The 14,071-nt window shown below is 31.9% G+C and overlaps 2 protein-coding genes across 2 annotated transcripts; one reads left to right on the top strand and one right to left on the bottom strand.

Moving 5' to 3' along the window:
• Positions 1–609: 609 nt before the first annotated feature.
• On the top strand, positions 610–10,106 carry LOC101257862 (uncharacterized). The gene is made up of 3 exons (XM_004240057.4): positions 610–1,976; positions 8,684–8,738; positions 9,477–10,106. Exons 1-3 carry the CDS (start codon positions 1,818–1,820, stop codon positions 9,830–9,832), a joined length of 570 nt encoding a protein of 189 aa, XP_004240105.1. The 5' UTR covers positions 610–1,817; the 3' UTR covers positions 9,833–10,106.
• Positions 10,107–10,167: 61 nt separating this feature from the next.
• On the bottom strand, positions 10,168–12,960 carry LOC101258156 (LIM domain-containing protein PLIM2c-like). The gene is made up of 5 exons (XM_004240058.5): positions 12,722–12,960; positions 12,021–12,123; positions 11,785–11,810; positions 11,278–11,367; positions 10,168–10,728 (listed from the first exon to the last, which is right to left on the bottom strand). The coding sequence occupies exons 1-5, from the start codon at positions 12,854–12,856 to the stop codon at positions 10,399–10,401; spliced, it is 684 nt and encodes a 227-aa protein (XP_004240106.2). The 5' UTR covers positions 12,857–12,960; the 3' UTR covers positions 10,168–10,398.
• Positions 12,961–14,071: the final 1,111 nt, after the last annotated feature.

The raw sequence follows: 14,071 nt of genomic DNA, 5'->3' as shown, positions 1-14,071 counted from the left end.
AACCATCCTACAAACAAATAAGTGATAAAAATCACTAAAAAATTTCTCATTTAATGCCAATAACTATTATATGTTATCTTAGAAGATATCAACGATAAACTAGAAATGATGAGGGCAACGACGCTTTGTTGTAGAAGAAAATCACAACATATTACCACTAATGTTATAGAAAACATAGCAACAATTTGAATTGTAAAGAAATAATGGAATGAGAGAAAGGAAAGAGAGTAAAGAAAATGAAAATTAGTAAAAATAAATTAAATTTGAAATATGAAAAGAAACGACCCTTTATAGAGGAGAGGAGAGAGGGAAAATGAAAGGAGGATTGTTTTAGATATTTTTATTTTATTTTTTAAATTTTTTTGATAATTCATAGTGTGACATTTGTTGCCACATATATCCTTTCTGTTGGAGTACATGCAGATAATTTATAGTTTTTTTTACAACAAAGGTTATATATGTTGTCACAGACACCACATTGATAACAATGAAATGTTGACATATATTGCCTTTCTGTGACATATGTTGTTACATATCTTTTTTCTGTGACATATGTTGTCACATATCTTTTTTCTGGGACATATGTTGTCACATATCTGCTTCTTTCTGTGACATATGTTACCACATATCTTCTTTCTGTGACATATGTTGTCACATATACTCTTTCTGTTGGGGCACATGTAGATAATTTTGTAGTGTTTTTTATAACATAGGTTATGTATGTTGCCACATACGCCACATTCTTCTTTTCCATCATAATTGACATTTGTTTCAACAAAAAAATCATTAATATTATCAGCAAAAATAAACTTCACCAATTGTTATATACAACTTATCCAAAAAAAAAAAAAGTAATTCACAATGGTATACATAACCATCAATCTAATCAATGTTGGATATTGTTGCTTCACATCACAATTGACGACTTCGACTTTTTTCTCTGTCTTTCGCTTTCTTTTTCAATTTCTCCTTCTCCATCTCTAGGTCCTTCTCCTTCTCCTTCTTGTTCTCCTTGCCTTTTGGTTTTGAGTGTGATACAGAGCAGTAGTCATGGTTTTTTTCTTTCATTAATTATAGATAGTGATTGAGAAATAGATTTTTTCAATCTCCTACATTTCAAATATTTGTGGACAACTGAATAAAACTATATTTCTTAAACCATATGAATAAAATGGTCAAAAAAAGAACAACAAAATTAAATTCTCACTCAAGTTAACATTACATATACATTTTCTCAAATTATGTCTTTTTGGATTTGTTAATTTTCTTTCTAAAACAATAAATAATAGGTATCATTACACTATTATTCAGTTTTCACATCTATAGAACGATTTATTTCATTAGCCCAAGAAAAAAGCTTTGTATTGTTTCAAAATTATAAAATTTCAACAAAAAAAAAAGAGTTATCCATTTTAAGTCAAACACAATCTTCAAATCAGAAAAAAAGAGAGAATTACAATCAGAGATGAGAAGAAAGATAAGATAATCGGAGAAAATATGTATTTTGATAATTGGATTTTTAGATTTTCTAATGATGAAGAAGAGAAGAGAGAGCATTGAGAGAAGAAGAAAAAGAAATATTTATTTTCATTTACTGTTTTTTTTTTTTTTATAAAAATGAATTGAATAGAATTATAAATTGAAAAAATAAAGTATTTTTTTGTATTTTTATAAAAAAATTAAAAAAATTTAATAACGTTAATTTGATTCTAAATTTACTTAATTCCATTTTAAAAATAATTCGAGCCTTTCATTTCACTGTATTTGGGGTTCTTCCATCAGTAGAGACTAGAGAGTAAAGGGAGAAGAGAAAATCCATGGAAGCCCCTAAATCTGCGCCACCCCAAAGCCAAAATCTTCCTCCTTCTCAGCCACCCATGAACAGAAAGAGGCCACTTGACATCTCCAAGTCACAAAATTCCCCTTACAACAAGATGAGACTCATTGTTAAAGATCTTCGACCCCATGTTATCGAGGTACACTAGTAAGAAAATTTCTGTATAAATTGACTTGCTTTTGACTCTTCTTCTTGTTATTGCTTGTGGGTGTTTTTCAATTTATGGGTTTTCGAATTAAATTTCTCTGAGAATTGAAAAATCTCTGAAAAAACTTGACTTTGTTTTGACTGTTCTTGTTATTATTGCTTGTGGGTGTCCTTCAATTTGTGTTTTTTCCAATTAAATTTATCTGAATAAACTTGACTTTGTTTGGACTGCTCTTGTTATTTTTTGCTTGTATGTGTTGCTCTTGAGAATTGAAGATCTCTGAAAAAATTTGACTTTGTTTGGACTTCCTCTTTTTTTTTTTTTGCTCGTGTGTGTTACTCCTGCTTATTAGATTCCTCTGGATATATAATTTTGTATGTTTGCTGGATTCCATTTATACAATGGTCCACATTTTCTGTTCAATGCTAGAGTACAAATTTCGATTTTGATTTTTTTTTCTTCATTTTAAAAAGGTTTTCGAAAAGATTTGACCTTTATCATGTTAACTCCATTAATGGAGCTTGTGTATAACACTAAGTAATAGAAATATAGAAGAAGAAGAAGAAGAAGAGTAGAGAAGAAAACTGTATTATTGATTCAACATTTCTGATTACATTTCATGCCTTTAACACTAACAACCTCCTAAAAGACTCTGCTGACTCAGCTTATCTCTAACTAACTTTACTAACTGTATTTAACCATGGTAGCTTGCACTAAGATTAACATCATACTAGGGGTTTTGGGTTTTCTTAGCATTTATGGTGCAAATTATTCCATGGATTCACTAGATGTTGAAAGAAACTATTGTAGCAGCTTTAGTAGTTTTGGTTTATGCAATGACATTTACTAGTATTATATATACTCTGTAAACAAATTGGAAACTTGGGGTTGGGAATAGGCTTCTTCTCGTGGCGGAACCACGAGTTTTACAAAGAGTGTGCAAAATTTAAAGAAACTAACAAAAAATTTCAGTGTATATTCACATTTATCTTGCTCAAGCCAATTACTTTACCATGAGTAATTTCAATTTGTTTTCCACTTGATACAAATCATCTGAGAAAATTCAGTCTGAATCGCTTTTAGTTATAAGAGATACACGGTGAATTATATAAATTGAAATAATGATTTTCTAATGGATGGATGGAGATTTTTCTAAATACATCCAAATATTCATGAAAAAATAACACTAATTTATCAGTTTACTTAAACTTTAAGTTGTTTATAATCTATTGATTTTGCTACTTCTTAATTCTAATGGTGTATGTTAAATTTCTTGTGTTTTGCTAGAAAATATGTGAAATTTTTTGTCAAAAGTTTAAATCTTAGTTAGTTCTCTGGATTTACCTATATGACATTCGGGAAGAAATTAACCCCTTATTAACTTTTTTTATTTCGAAACTGTTTATCTACTATTGAGGGAATGGAAAATACAATAGTACATGTGTAATTGCATATAACATATTCTTCTAAATCTTTTGATAGAAACTTGCTTGAAATGTTATTTTATATTCCTTACAAATAAAATACCCAAATTAAAGTTTCAATTAAATCAGAGATTTACTCGAGTGGTAAACACCCTCGACCTCCAAATTAAATATTGTGTGTTCAAATCACCAAGGAAGCAAAAAGATGGAAGTTCCTATTGAGGGTTAAAAAGCAAATCAGAAAAGGGCATAAAATACCCTCAAATTATTGGAAATGGTACAAAATTACCCTCCATCCACCTATTGGCTCCAAAATACCCTTTCCACACACCTATTGGGTCCAAAATATCCTAGTCATCCACCTTTTGGTTCAAAATTGACCACTTATTTAACGGTTTTATATGTAAACTATTTAAATATTTTTTAAAATACGTGGCGCTCAACTATTTGTTATAATTTAACTTATTAGTATAATTTATAAATTAATCCACTACCCATCCATTACTAATTAAACCCTCCAAATTAATAAACCGTCACATTATTAATGCAACAACAGAAAAGCTATTGCCAATTGAGTTTTTTAAAAATTTGAGACGAAAATATCTATGGAAGTAAATTATCATACATTTAAGTGTCTAAATAGAAATTACCGATAAACTTAAAAGGCTGATTATGTTCATCTTAATTATTCTTACGTTTCAATTATGTGATGTTACTTCATAGGTAACTTTTTTTCAAAATAATATATTAAAGGTTTTAAAACAAATTATAAATATTTATAAAATTATATTTAAAAAAAAGTGCATGAATTAATTCGGGATGTATTACTTCTTTACCTTTAATCATAAATTTCTAATTCAATCTTGAAAGAGAATCCTATTGAAAGTGTCCTTCTAAATAAGCGGCTCAACCTAAATTTAATTGGGGCTTCGATTCGGACTCGAATAATTTTGGATGTCATTTTCAGGATAATTTCATTGTGTTTTAGTAGTGTTTATGACGATTTTGATATTATAGTTGGATTATTAATTGTGTGGGTTTAGTTAGTAATGGGTGGGTAGTGGGTTGGTTTATAAATGATACAAATAAATTAAATTATAACCAATAGTTGAGCATCAAGTATTTTAAAAAAAAATATTTAAATAGTTTAAATTTAAAATCATTAAATAAGTGGTCAAGTTTGAACCCAAATGTGGATGACAAGGGTATTTTGGAGCCAATAGGTGGATGAAAAGGGCATTTTGGAGCCAATATGTTGATGAAGGGTAATTTTGTACCATTTTCGATACTTCAATGGTATTTTAGGCCCTTTTCCGACAAATTAATAAGTTGTGCTTCCTTCTTCTACTTTTGCTTCTTCAGTTTATTAATCAAGAGATAGTTTATGATTATGTAATTTCTAATTTAATCTTATTATTGACTTAAGTCTTTTTCAAAAGAATTGAAATCATTATATATAATAAGTGATAGAGTAAAATTATCATTTTATTTATTATTTTTTAGAGGTGTGTCAAATCAATAATTGACAAATAAAAATGGATGAAGGAAAGTATTAATGACTTCTTGGAACCATAGGCACCTTGATTTCTGTCTCCATGATGTTTCCTCAGCCTTAGCTAACTGTTGTATCTCCATTTTTTTATTGCAGCAATTTGTTCTTTTATGCTTGAGTCTATACCCTTCTTTCGTTGCCTCTTCAAGAACTAAAGTCTCTTTCAAAGCTTTGTTAGTTCGGGTAGAAACTTTGCTGAAAACCTCCCTGTTCCATGTAATCAAATCCCTTTTCAAAGATCTCAACTTTTGAGAGTGCATGGAATATGGAGAACTATTAACCACTTAGCTTTGCCACCACTGTTTTACCAAGTTAGTAAATCCTTCCTTCTGGAGCCACATATTCTCAAATTTAATATAAGAAGGTTCGTTTGACCAGTCAACACTCTCTAAAGAGATGGGTTTAAAATCAGAAATAACCTTAGGGAGAGCCAATTGAATATCGTTCCACTCCAAAGAAATCAAGAATCTATCAATTCTAGAGGCTTGTAGTTAGTTTTTCCCCTGGCCTGGTAGAGAAGGCCCCTTGCAGTGATAAATCAACTAAGCACATGTCATTAATGAATCAGAGAAGCATTTTGTGGCCCTAGATCTTCTCACACAATTGAGTCTTTCACTTTCAAATCAATTGAAATTAAATTCTCTTCCAATGACCCATTTTCATTCCAAAACCCCCTACACTGGCAAATTCATTCCAGAAATCATCCCTTTCCCAGTTAGTGTGTGGCCCATAGACACAAGTAAAGCAGAATCTGAAATCAGTTTGAACACCTTCCATCATAGCCCACATATTGTGTTGCCCCTGATGTGCATCAATACAACTCCATTGTCTTTTATCCCATAATATAATTATTCCCCTCTATTGCCACTGGCTTTCAGTTCAAGCCATTCAACCAATCTTGAACCCCATAACTATCTAGCTATTTCCACAGAACATCCTTCGATCTTAGTTTCCTGCAAACATAGAATGTCAGGCTTCCACTTATGGATATGCTGGTTCTCTTGCTCGAATCATTGAGCCCTCTTACATTCCAGCTTGTGATCTCAGCTTTCATTCAGAGAAGGCTTTGAGTTGCCCGCCTCTGCTGGATCCTTCACCTCTTCATATGTAATAGTGCAAACCAATTTCTTTGCCTCTGTTTCTCCCTTTTTTTTATTTCTTAGACTCGCTACTTCTCCCCTTTTGCTGTTGCATTTGAGATTGCATTTTCTGCTCCATAAGTAGATTCATATCGAGGATTTCATGTTCGAAACCTGAAGAGTTCATCCCAAAAGCCTTGCGTGCTTTAGCCTAGGCAGTTTTAGTCCAACACGATGTCTTAATTACAGCTGGAGTATGAATTGCCTGGTGTATATCGTGATCCCATGTTAAATGCAAAGTATCACTACCAAATGAAGGGGAAAAATCAGAACCCTGAAATTGGGAAAGTGAGATTCTTGGTACTTAGAAGGGACAGTTAAAAGTGGCAGGGATTGCACGTACTCTGCTTCATCTGCATCGTCGTTACCCACCATAGAACCATCGTGATCAGCTTTTGAAAGAGGTAGGCAAGTTGTTTATTTCTACATATAAAAGGTTCCAGCTGGGCCTCTTCACTTTTGTGGACAAAGTGGAGGTTTACTGATAGTGATATTGGTCTGTCCCTTTTGAATACCACTCATGTAGTTGTGGCCTTGTCTTAATAAAATGAGCTTTATACCTTTTCTTTCTACTGGAATAATATAAGTGGTTCACTCTAGGTTGAAATGGACTGCTAAATCTAAACTAATGTCTTTAGCTATCTGTGCCTCGTTAAATGTAACTGGGAGCATTTTATGTGGCAAAAGTTAAGTTCCATCCTATCTCTTGCTAAGAAGAAAATTCTTCACCAATAATTATAGTACAGTTCCAACTTCCACCCGTATACATCGTAAACCATGAAATTCGTACTACAGTCGCCCTCCAGCAACAAAATTTTCCTCCTTAAGAAAAGCTCACTGGAGACGCACCAACAAAACTCTCATTAACTCTATTAGAGCAAAGACCCAGAAATCACCTTCAAACTCCGGACTCCTCTTTTCTGTTATGCTGAAAGCTTGGAAATAGTTGTCTATAGTTGTTTATAGTTGTTCTGCAGAAAAGAGATTCATAGACAAGGAAGCTATTGTTGATTGTTCTTTCAATGAGACTGGAAAATTTGACATAATTTGAGCAAATGTGAGTTGGCAATGTGTGAGGAAATGAAGATAGATGTAGATATCTCAAAAGAAGGAAACAAGTGGAGGAGAAAGATTAAGAGAAGAAATGATTAAGTTCAAACTAAATGTAATTAACATAATGTCCATTTGTAAGATGACACCGGTATAATTTAGTTTTTAACATTTGTTAGTGTATCACACTCTTTTAGATTCTCTGCGATGCTACCTCTCAGGGTGTAATTGTCTCGACCCAAAATCTCCTAGGCTAAGTAATTGATACCTAATTACCTTGAATCGAGTATACCCATTATCAATCAGTTTAAGCATGAAAAATAATAACTGAAGGAACTTAAAGCAGCGGAATAATATTAGGCTAAATATAGCTTTGTGAAGCATAAGCGTCTACAACCCCAAACGACGCTAATATAGCTTTGTGAAGCATAAGCGTCTACAACCCCAAACGATGCTAAGTCTGAACTAATACATACAACACTATCATGGTAGCATCTATAAAGTAATCATGGGACATGCCCGCCTCATAATAACTTTCTAGGATAATTGGAAAAACATAACTAAAGACATCATAGGGAGTATATGGTCAGTTCACCGTTCACCACTGTCTGATTGGGTCAACCTTGTTATCTTCTAGGCGGCCCTCCTGATTTACTGGATATACGCATTTAAGTAGAAACCTTAGACCTAATGGGAAAGTCCAAGGAAAAGTGGAAGCCAAGAAGGTTGCTTATAAATCTAGTCGGTTTTTGTTAGCCGGGTCCAAGCTTAAACTTGAACTTGATTTGCCAGTTGGTTTTTTGTTAGTGCAAACAGTTGGCTGGTCAGATGTTTCTATAAATCCAGTCAAAACCATTTCTCCGGAAATGGTTTTTTTGATAGCTTGTCAAACTTAACTCTGATCCTCTTAAGTAAATAACTCTTATCATTGATGAATGGCAGAGAGAATAACTATCTGTACCCCAGACTAATTCTACGTCATAGCAATACACATATGACAAATGCATTGGGGATTGCCTTTGTCTTGAACTGAGCTGTAAATGGTTTCAAATTACTTATTTGATGTGAGATATTTAACCAGAATAAGGGAATGTCATGTAAAAATGAATATTATGTCATGTTTAATTTGTTACGTATTTATTTTCTCATATCCTTCTCGAGGTAGGGGTAAGGTTTGCGTACACACTACCCTCCCCAGACCCAGACCCCACTTGTGGATTGGGTTTATTTTTGTATTTATTTTCTCATATATTATTTATGATGATGTTTTAAGTTTTCAAGATTCATTTTCCTGTCAAGGAAAAAAGAGGAAAAAGTTCTCTAGATTCATTTTAAAATTCTGAGACCTCATGCAATGTAACTGATAATCAAACATCTAAGGGTCTTATCCGTTAGGACCATATGACACTGGGAAGAATGTTGTATGGGGCAATCCGTGGCCAAAAACCTGTCTGTTCTCTTTGCCTTCATGAATGTTACTTCCTTATAAGAATTGGATGTTATAGGGTCTTACTTTTATTTTTCATCTTGAAGGTTCTCCGTACTCCTGACTTCCGCAATTGCAAGGCTGCTACTGAAATCCGTCAACGTAAGTTTCCTATCAGATTTATTCTTTACAATCTTTTCATTTCAAAAGTTGTCATGAAATAAATACATCACTAAGCTATTAGCAATCTTAAGCCACACTAGTTATGAGATTATTGACATGCTAGTACGCTCTCGTGTCCCTGTTTTGCTGATACCAATATGATGCATTATGTGAAAGTTCTGTAGTTAGTAAGAAATGCACGGCTGTTTGTGGCATTCTCTTCTAGGTTACATCCTGGTTGGAAAAAAAATAGTTTTAGTATGACCTAGTTGGTTGAAGGTGGTTAAACATCCACCCTTACAAACCATTTCTCTCTGGATCTTATGCCTTGTATAATAATTTACGTAGCAGCAGCTTTCATCTATTCATAAAATGCTGATTTTTGTTTTGCAAGATAAACTGATCCGGCAATCTATATAAGAACTTTGTATTAGTGTGATCCATTTGCGCTGGCACGTGGATGTATCATACTTGAACAATGTTTAAATTTCATTAGCATGATCAGCACGACACATACTCGGTGTACTACTTTGCATGGTCAGGATTTCTTGCTTACGTAAGTTATTTTTAGCTATAGCAATCCAATTGCCCGCGGATATGGTAATCTGCTGTTATTGGAACCATACATGTTGCCTTTTTTAATTTTTTGTTGTCGAACTATGATCAAGATTTTCAACATGACAATCAGCATGTTATATATCAGACATGGATCCTTATTATGTGCATGTAAATGTGCAGAGTTGAATCTCCTGATAGATCTTTACAAGGAGGTGATGGAAGAAACAGTAAACCCAGAGGTGGCTAAGGATGCATCCGGAGCCCAGAATTCTTCAGTGGATATCATGGATGAAGATAAGCCTAGTGAGCAACAGAACGACATGAAACCTCCTCCCGAGAGTGGGGCCTCTGTGAAGCCTGAAGGCAATTCATCTGAGAAACAGGAAGCTGAAGATGATGCGGTCCAAGGGACAGGCACATATGTCGTTGGAGGTTCAGCATTTGGCTGGAACTTCATAACATACACCAGCGGGAAGGCCATCTATTATGGACGAACCAAAGAGTCCTTCCGATCTTCATATGTTAAATCTGAATGAAGTAAAGTTCAATTTTACTCTCTATTTTAGGGATTAGAATTGCTTGATGTGTGTACTATTATAGATTCGGATGTTTGGTTAGTTTTACGACCTCTTTTCCACCCTCCTCTATCTTGTATGTATCGCGACTATTGAGTATAACTGCTTGCATCGTCTAAAACTCTTAAAATTTCTACCAAGATCCACCTATGTACTTGACAGACAATCTCTTTATTTGAGCATGACATAACATGTGAAGAAACCTACATATCTATAGCAATCTCTTTAAGGTGTATATTGTTATATGTCATCTTTGGCCTTGACTTGTTGATTTTGGACAATGACACATTGGAATATTATCTAGCAAATGATTGTATAACAAAAAATAGTTAACCTCTCAAACATGTTTACAAACTAGACACCAAGTCTAAAAGGGGAGAAAATGAAGTTTTTGTAATCAAAAGTATAACAAGACTTTTGATCACATGAATATACTTGGATTTCAAATGCAAAAACCTTTTTCAAAATTTTCAAAAAAACACAAACAATTAGTAATCAATTACATTAAGTGCATAATTAGGGGTTGATCAAGATTGCTCATTTTCATCATTAGGTTCCTTCTCATCTGCCTTGTCATGATCATTAGCAGGCTTGTCGTCCTCATTAGCAGGCTTGTCGTCGTCGTCATTGTTATTATTATTATTATCATCATCATCAACAGGTGTTACAGTACTCTTCTTGTTAGTAGTAGCCTTGAGGACATGTTGGTAACTTCCTTTCTCCATGAAAAGTTGAGCAAAATGGTGCTTGCAATAAAGGACTCCATCAAGTGCAGCATATGTTGCATGAGTCAAGGCACAACCTCCATGAGCACACTTGAAGCATGATTTGTGAAATGCTTCTCCCTCCAATATTACCTATATATCAATCATTACAGTGACGAAATCATGATTTTCACTTAGAGTGTTTTGAAAATGAAAAGTAAACACATAAACAAGTCAAGAGGATTCAACAACTACAATAAATAAACAATGCAATTAATAGTTCTCTCGAAAGGGTCGACTGACCTTACCTGGCTTCGCCCCTGAATTATCACTATATTACGAGACAGAAAAACATTAATCATGTTGATAAAGTTTGTTTGGTATTATAAGGGTTATTTTTCAAAAATTAACATGATTACTTTTACCTACATGATATCAATTATAATAGCGTCGGAGTCATGATTTTTACTAATAGTGTTCAAAATATAAATAGTAAACACATGAACAAGTCAAAGGGGTTCAATATATCAACTATATATTAATAAAAAAAATCAAGTTACATCATGAATAAATATTGTAATTCATTTCCTACGAATAACTTTACCTGACTTCGCCCCTGAATTCATTATATTATGAGAGAAAAAAGAATATAAGTTCTGTTTGGTATGATTAAAATCATTTTTTTTTAAAAAAAGTTAATACCTTTTCAAGAGGGTAAACAGTTTTGCTGCAAGCAGCACATTTGTCTTGGGTTCCAGAGAACATTGCAGAGACTTTGCTTGGAGCCTTTGCCTACACAAAATATTAAGGCATTTAACTATTTGGAGGATTGAAGTAAATAATACTACTGTACTGTACCGTGTACTATCTAACTCAATTTATGTGACACATTTAGTTTGTCTGGAAAAAAAATCATATTTTTATAATTAGAAAAAATCAACTTTTAAATTCTATTTTTTCTTAATAAAATGATTTACGATCAGACAAATGTCAAGACTTGTTTTAGACTAAAACATTTCAATCATTTTTTTTTAAAAAAAAAAAAATCTATCTCAAGTCAAATAGTATCACAAAAATTAGTTCCAAACAATTTAATATTGATTATATACATATCTATATGATCAATTTTCACCATATTTTCGTTATTTGATCAAATTAATATTTAAAAAAAACAGAGAAATGTGTGTCAGTGTGTGTCCAATAACGTACCAGAGAACTTTCCTTTTCAGACTTGGCTGCATAAATTATAAAAAATAAGGTTAAAACTAATAGCAGTTGCATAATATAATTAATAAAATAAATTAAGTAAGGGTTGTGGTGAAGTGAAAAGTAGTCTCTCATTGTTAATCAGAGATTCAGAGTTCTCGAACTCGAGTTTAGATAACGCTTTAGTGGGACTTCTCGATAATAATAAACTAAGTATAAGAAAAGGCAAGATGTCTTACAAGAAGTCTGAAAGTTTTTGCTAAAATTTCCAGATTCCTTAAAAAGTTGTTCGAAATGTGGCTTGCAATAGAGGACTCCATCCATAGAGGAATAATTGCTCATCTACATGACAAAAACATCACCATGAGTACAGAGGTGAAGCTAGAATTTCAATTGTACGAGTTTTGAATTTTATTATGATGATTTTAAGAGATAATAACTTGATTTTAAATTTAATATTTTTAAATATTTAATAAGTTTATTAGCACTGAATCGGTTAAACGTCCCACATACAAAATACTAGCTCAGTCCCTGACAATGACATAAATGATGGTGACTTTGAACTGAGCACTGATCTGTGTATTATCATACATATGGAAATATTTATGACCACTAAAACATGCTTTTATTTATTTAATTATATTTATTTATCAGAGCAAATTAAAGCTCATATTAAAACAAAAGCTTATTAGAGGGCAAGAAAGCTAGAGATTAAAAAAAAAGACAATATCATCTTTTATCACAAGTAGAGCAAAAAAAAAGTAGAAAAAGAAAAAGATAATCAAAGGTGTAACTTGTTACTTCGTTTCGATTTATCTTGCTTTCTCTTTCTCGTGACATGTTAACAATCACGTGATTCAGAAGTGTTTATACATAACTCTATGCACGTAAAGTTAGAATCTGATAAACAAATTAAAACGAAAAACATATATATATATACCACAAGAGTGCCTTTGCAATGGCTACATTTGAAGCATGACTTATGAAAAGTAGCTCCATCAGCAGATAACAAATCAACAAAGTAAACTGTCTTATCACAAGCTTTGCATTTATCCAATGTCCCTGTGAATGCCATTTCCTTTTTATTTTATTTATTTTTTAAAATAAAAAAAATTCTTGAAACTCAAATCTCAATAATAAAAACTTTTTCTGAATGAGAAATGGCTAAGAAAAAAATTTCAAGGATCCTATTTTTCCTACTTATATCTTCTTAGTCATTGAGATTAAACAAACAAACAAACTATTCACTAATTTTTTTTCTATTGGAAAATAATTAATTCAATTTTACTTAGTTCACATAAAAACATGACACATGTTTGGGAGATCCATTTCATAGGAGGTGAAATTGATGGAACTTATTTGAACTCTAAAAGAATGTGGATATAATTCTCTTTAATTGGAGTGAAATGAGGCCCTTTTTCAACTCTTCACCATGAGAAAATTTTATTATTTTTCCTCCTTAATACCATACCTATAATGTCTCTTTCATCATTTTGTGTACTATTCTGATAATTTACATCCTACGTAGTATATTTATCTGCGAAAGAAATATTAATGATAAAGTAAAATAAAATAAGGTCTTAGTTTTTTATACTATTTTAAATTGTTCAATTTCTTATTTTTTACAAACTATTAGAGCTTGACTTACCATAGGATTAATTTCTTGACAATAATTAGTCTTACTTAATTAGATGATTAAAGATATTATAAATTTACGAGTTAATTAAGAAACACTAATGACTGATAATATTATTTGAAGATAGAATTTGATTAATCCCTTGTATGTGTTGTGAATTTATAAAGCATGTGACTGATAATTGGTGGGATGACAATGCTTGTATGAGTAATACTATTTTTGCTATGCTTTTTTTCGGGTGTATGTATGTTTCAGGTTGATTATGTGTTGGTTGGGATGACAATTATTTAGCAAAAATAATGTATATATGAGTTCAGTGTATTAATAGTTTCTTATTTGGTATATTTTTCATTTTATGTATAATTAATGTTTGCATTAGTTATAAACTCTATTGTGTATTGAGAAGTGTATTATTAATATCGTGGATTTTTTAGTATTAGTAATGCAAAGAGATTTAATACATACATTTGCATAATTAAAGATCATATTACCCCTCAAAAGTATGTTTACATCTTTTCCATCACAATTGTAAAGGATATTTTTGTAAATAAATATTTGTATACAATCATACTATTTTCATACATCAAGCCAAATATATATATATATATATATATATATATATATATATATATATATATATATCAATTAAACAAA

This window comes from Solanum lycopersicum, chromosome 5 (assembly GCF_036512215.1).
Source record: "Solanum lycopersicum chromosome 5, SLM_r2.1".
NCBI lineage: Eukaryota > Viridiplantae > Streptophyta > Magnoliopsida > Solanales > Solanaceae > Solanum > Solanum lycopersicum.
Note: the sequence above shows the minus strand (reverse complement) of the source record. Positions and strands in the feature narration are given on the sequence as shown.

Bases quoted from the DNA above. Each gene is read 5' to 3' on its own strand.
- LOC101258156 (XM_004240058.5), bottom strand. From the start codon at position 12,856: ATGGCATTCACAGGGACATTGGATAAATGCAAAGCTTGTGATAAGACA. The intron at 11,368-11,784 runs GTACGTTATTGG...TATTTTGTGTAG, and splicing joins CTGAAAAGGAAAGTTCTCTG to GCAAAGGCTCCAAGCAAAGT. The intron at 10,729-11,277 runs GTATTAACTTTT...ATTGATATATAG, and splicing joins CTGTTTACCCTCTTGAAAAG to GTAATATTGGAGGGAGAAGC.
- LOC101257862 (XM_004240057.4), top strand. From the start codon at position 1,818: ATGGAAGCCCCTAAATCTGCGCCACCCCAAAGCCAAAATCTTCCTCCT. The intron at 1,977-8,683 runs GTACACTAGTAA...TTCATCTTGAAG, and splicing joins TTCGACCCCATGTTATCGAG to GTTCTCCGTACTCCTGACTT. The intron at 8,739-9,476 runs GTAAGTTTCCTA...GTAAATGTGCAG, and splicing joins TGCTACTGAAATCCGTCAAC to AGTTGAATCTCCTGATAGAT.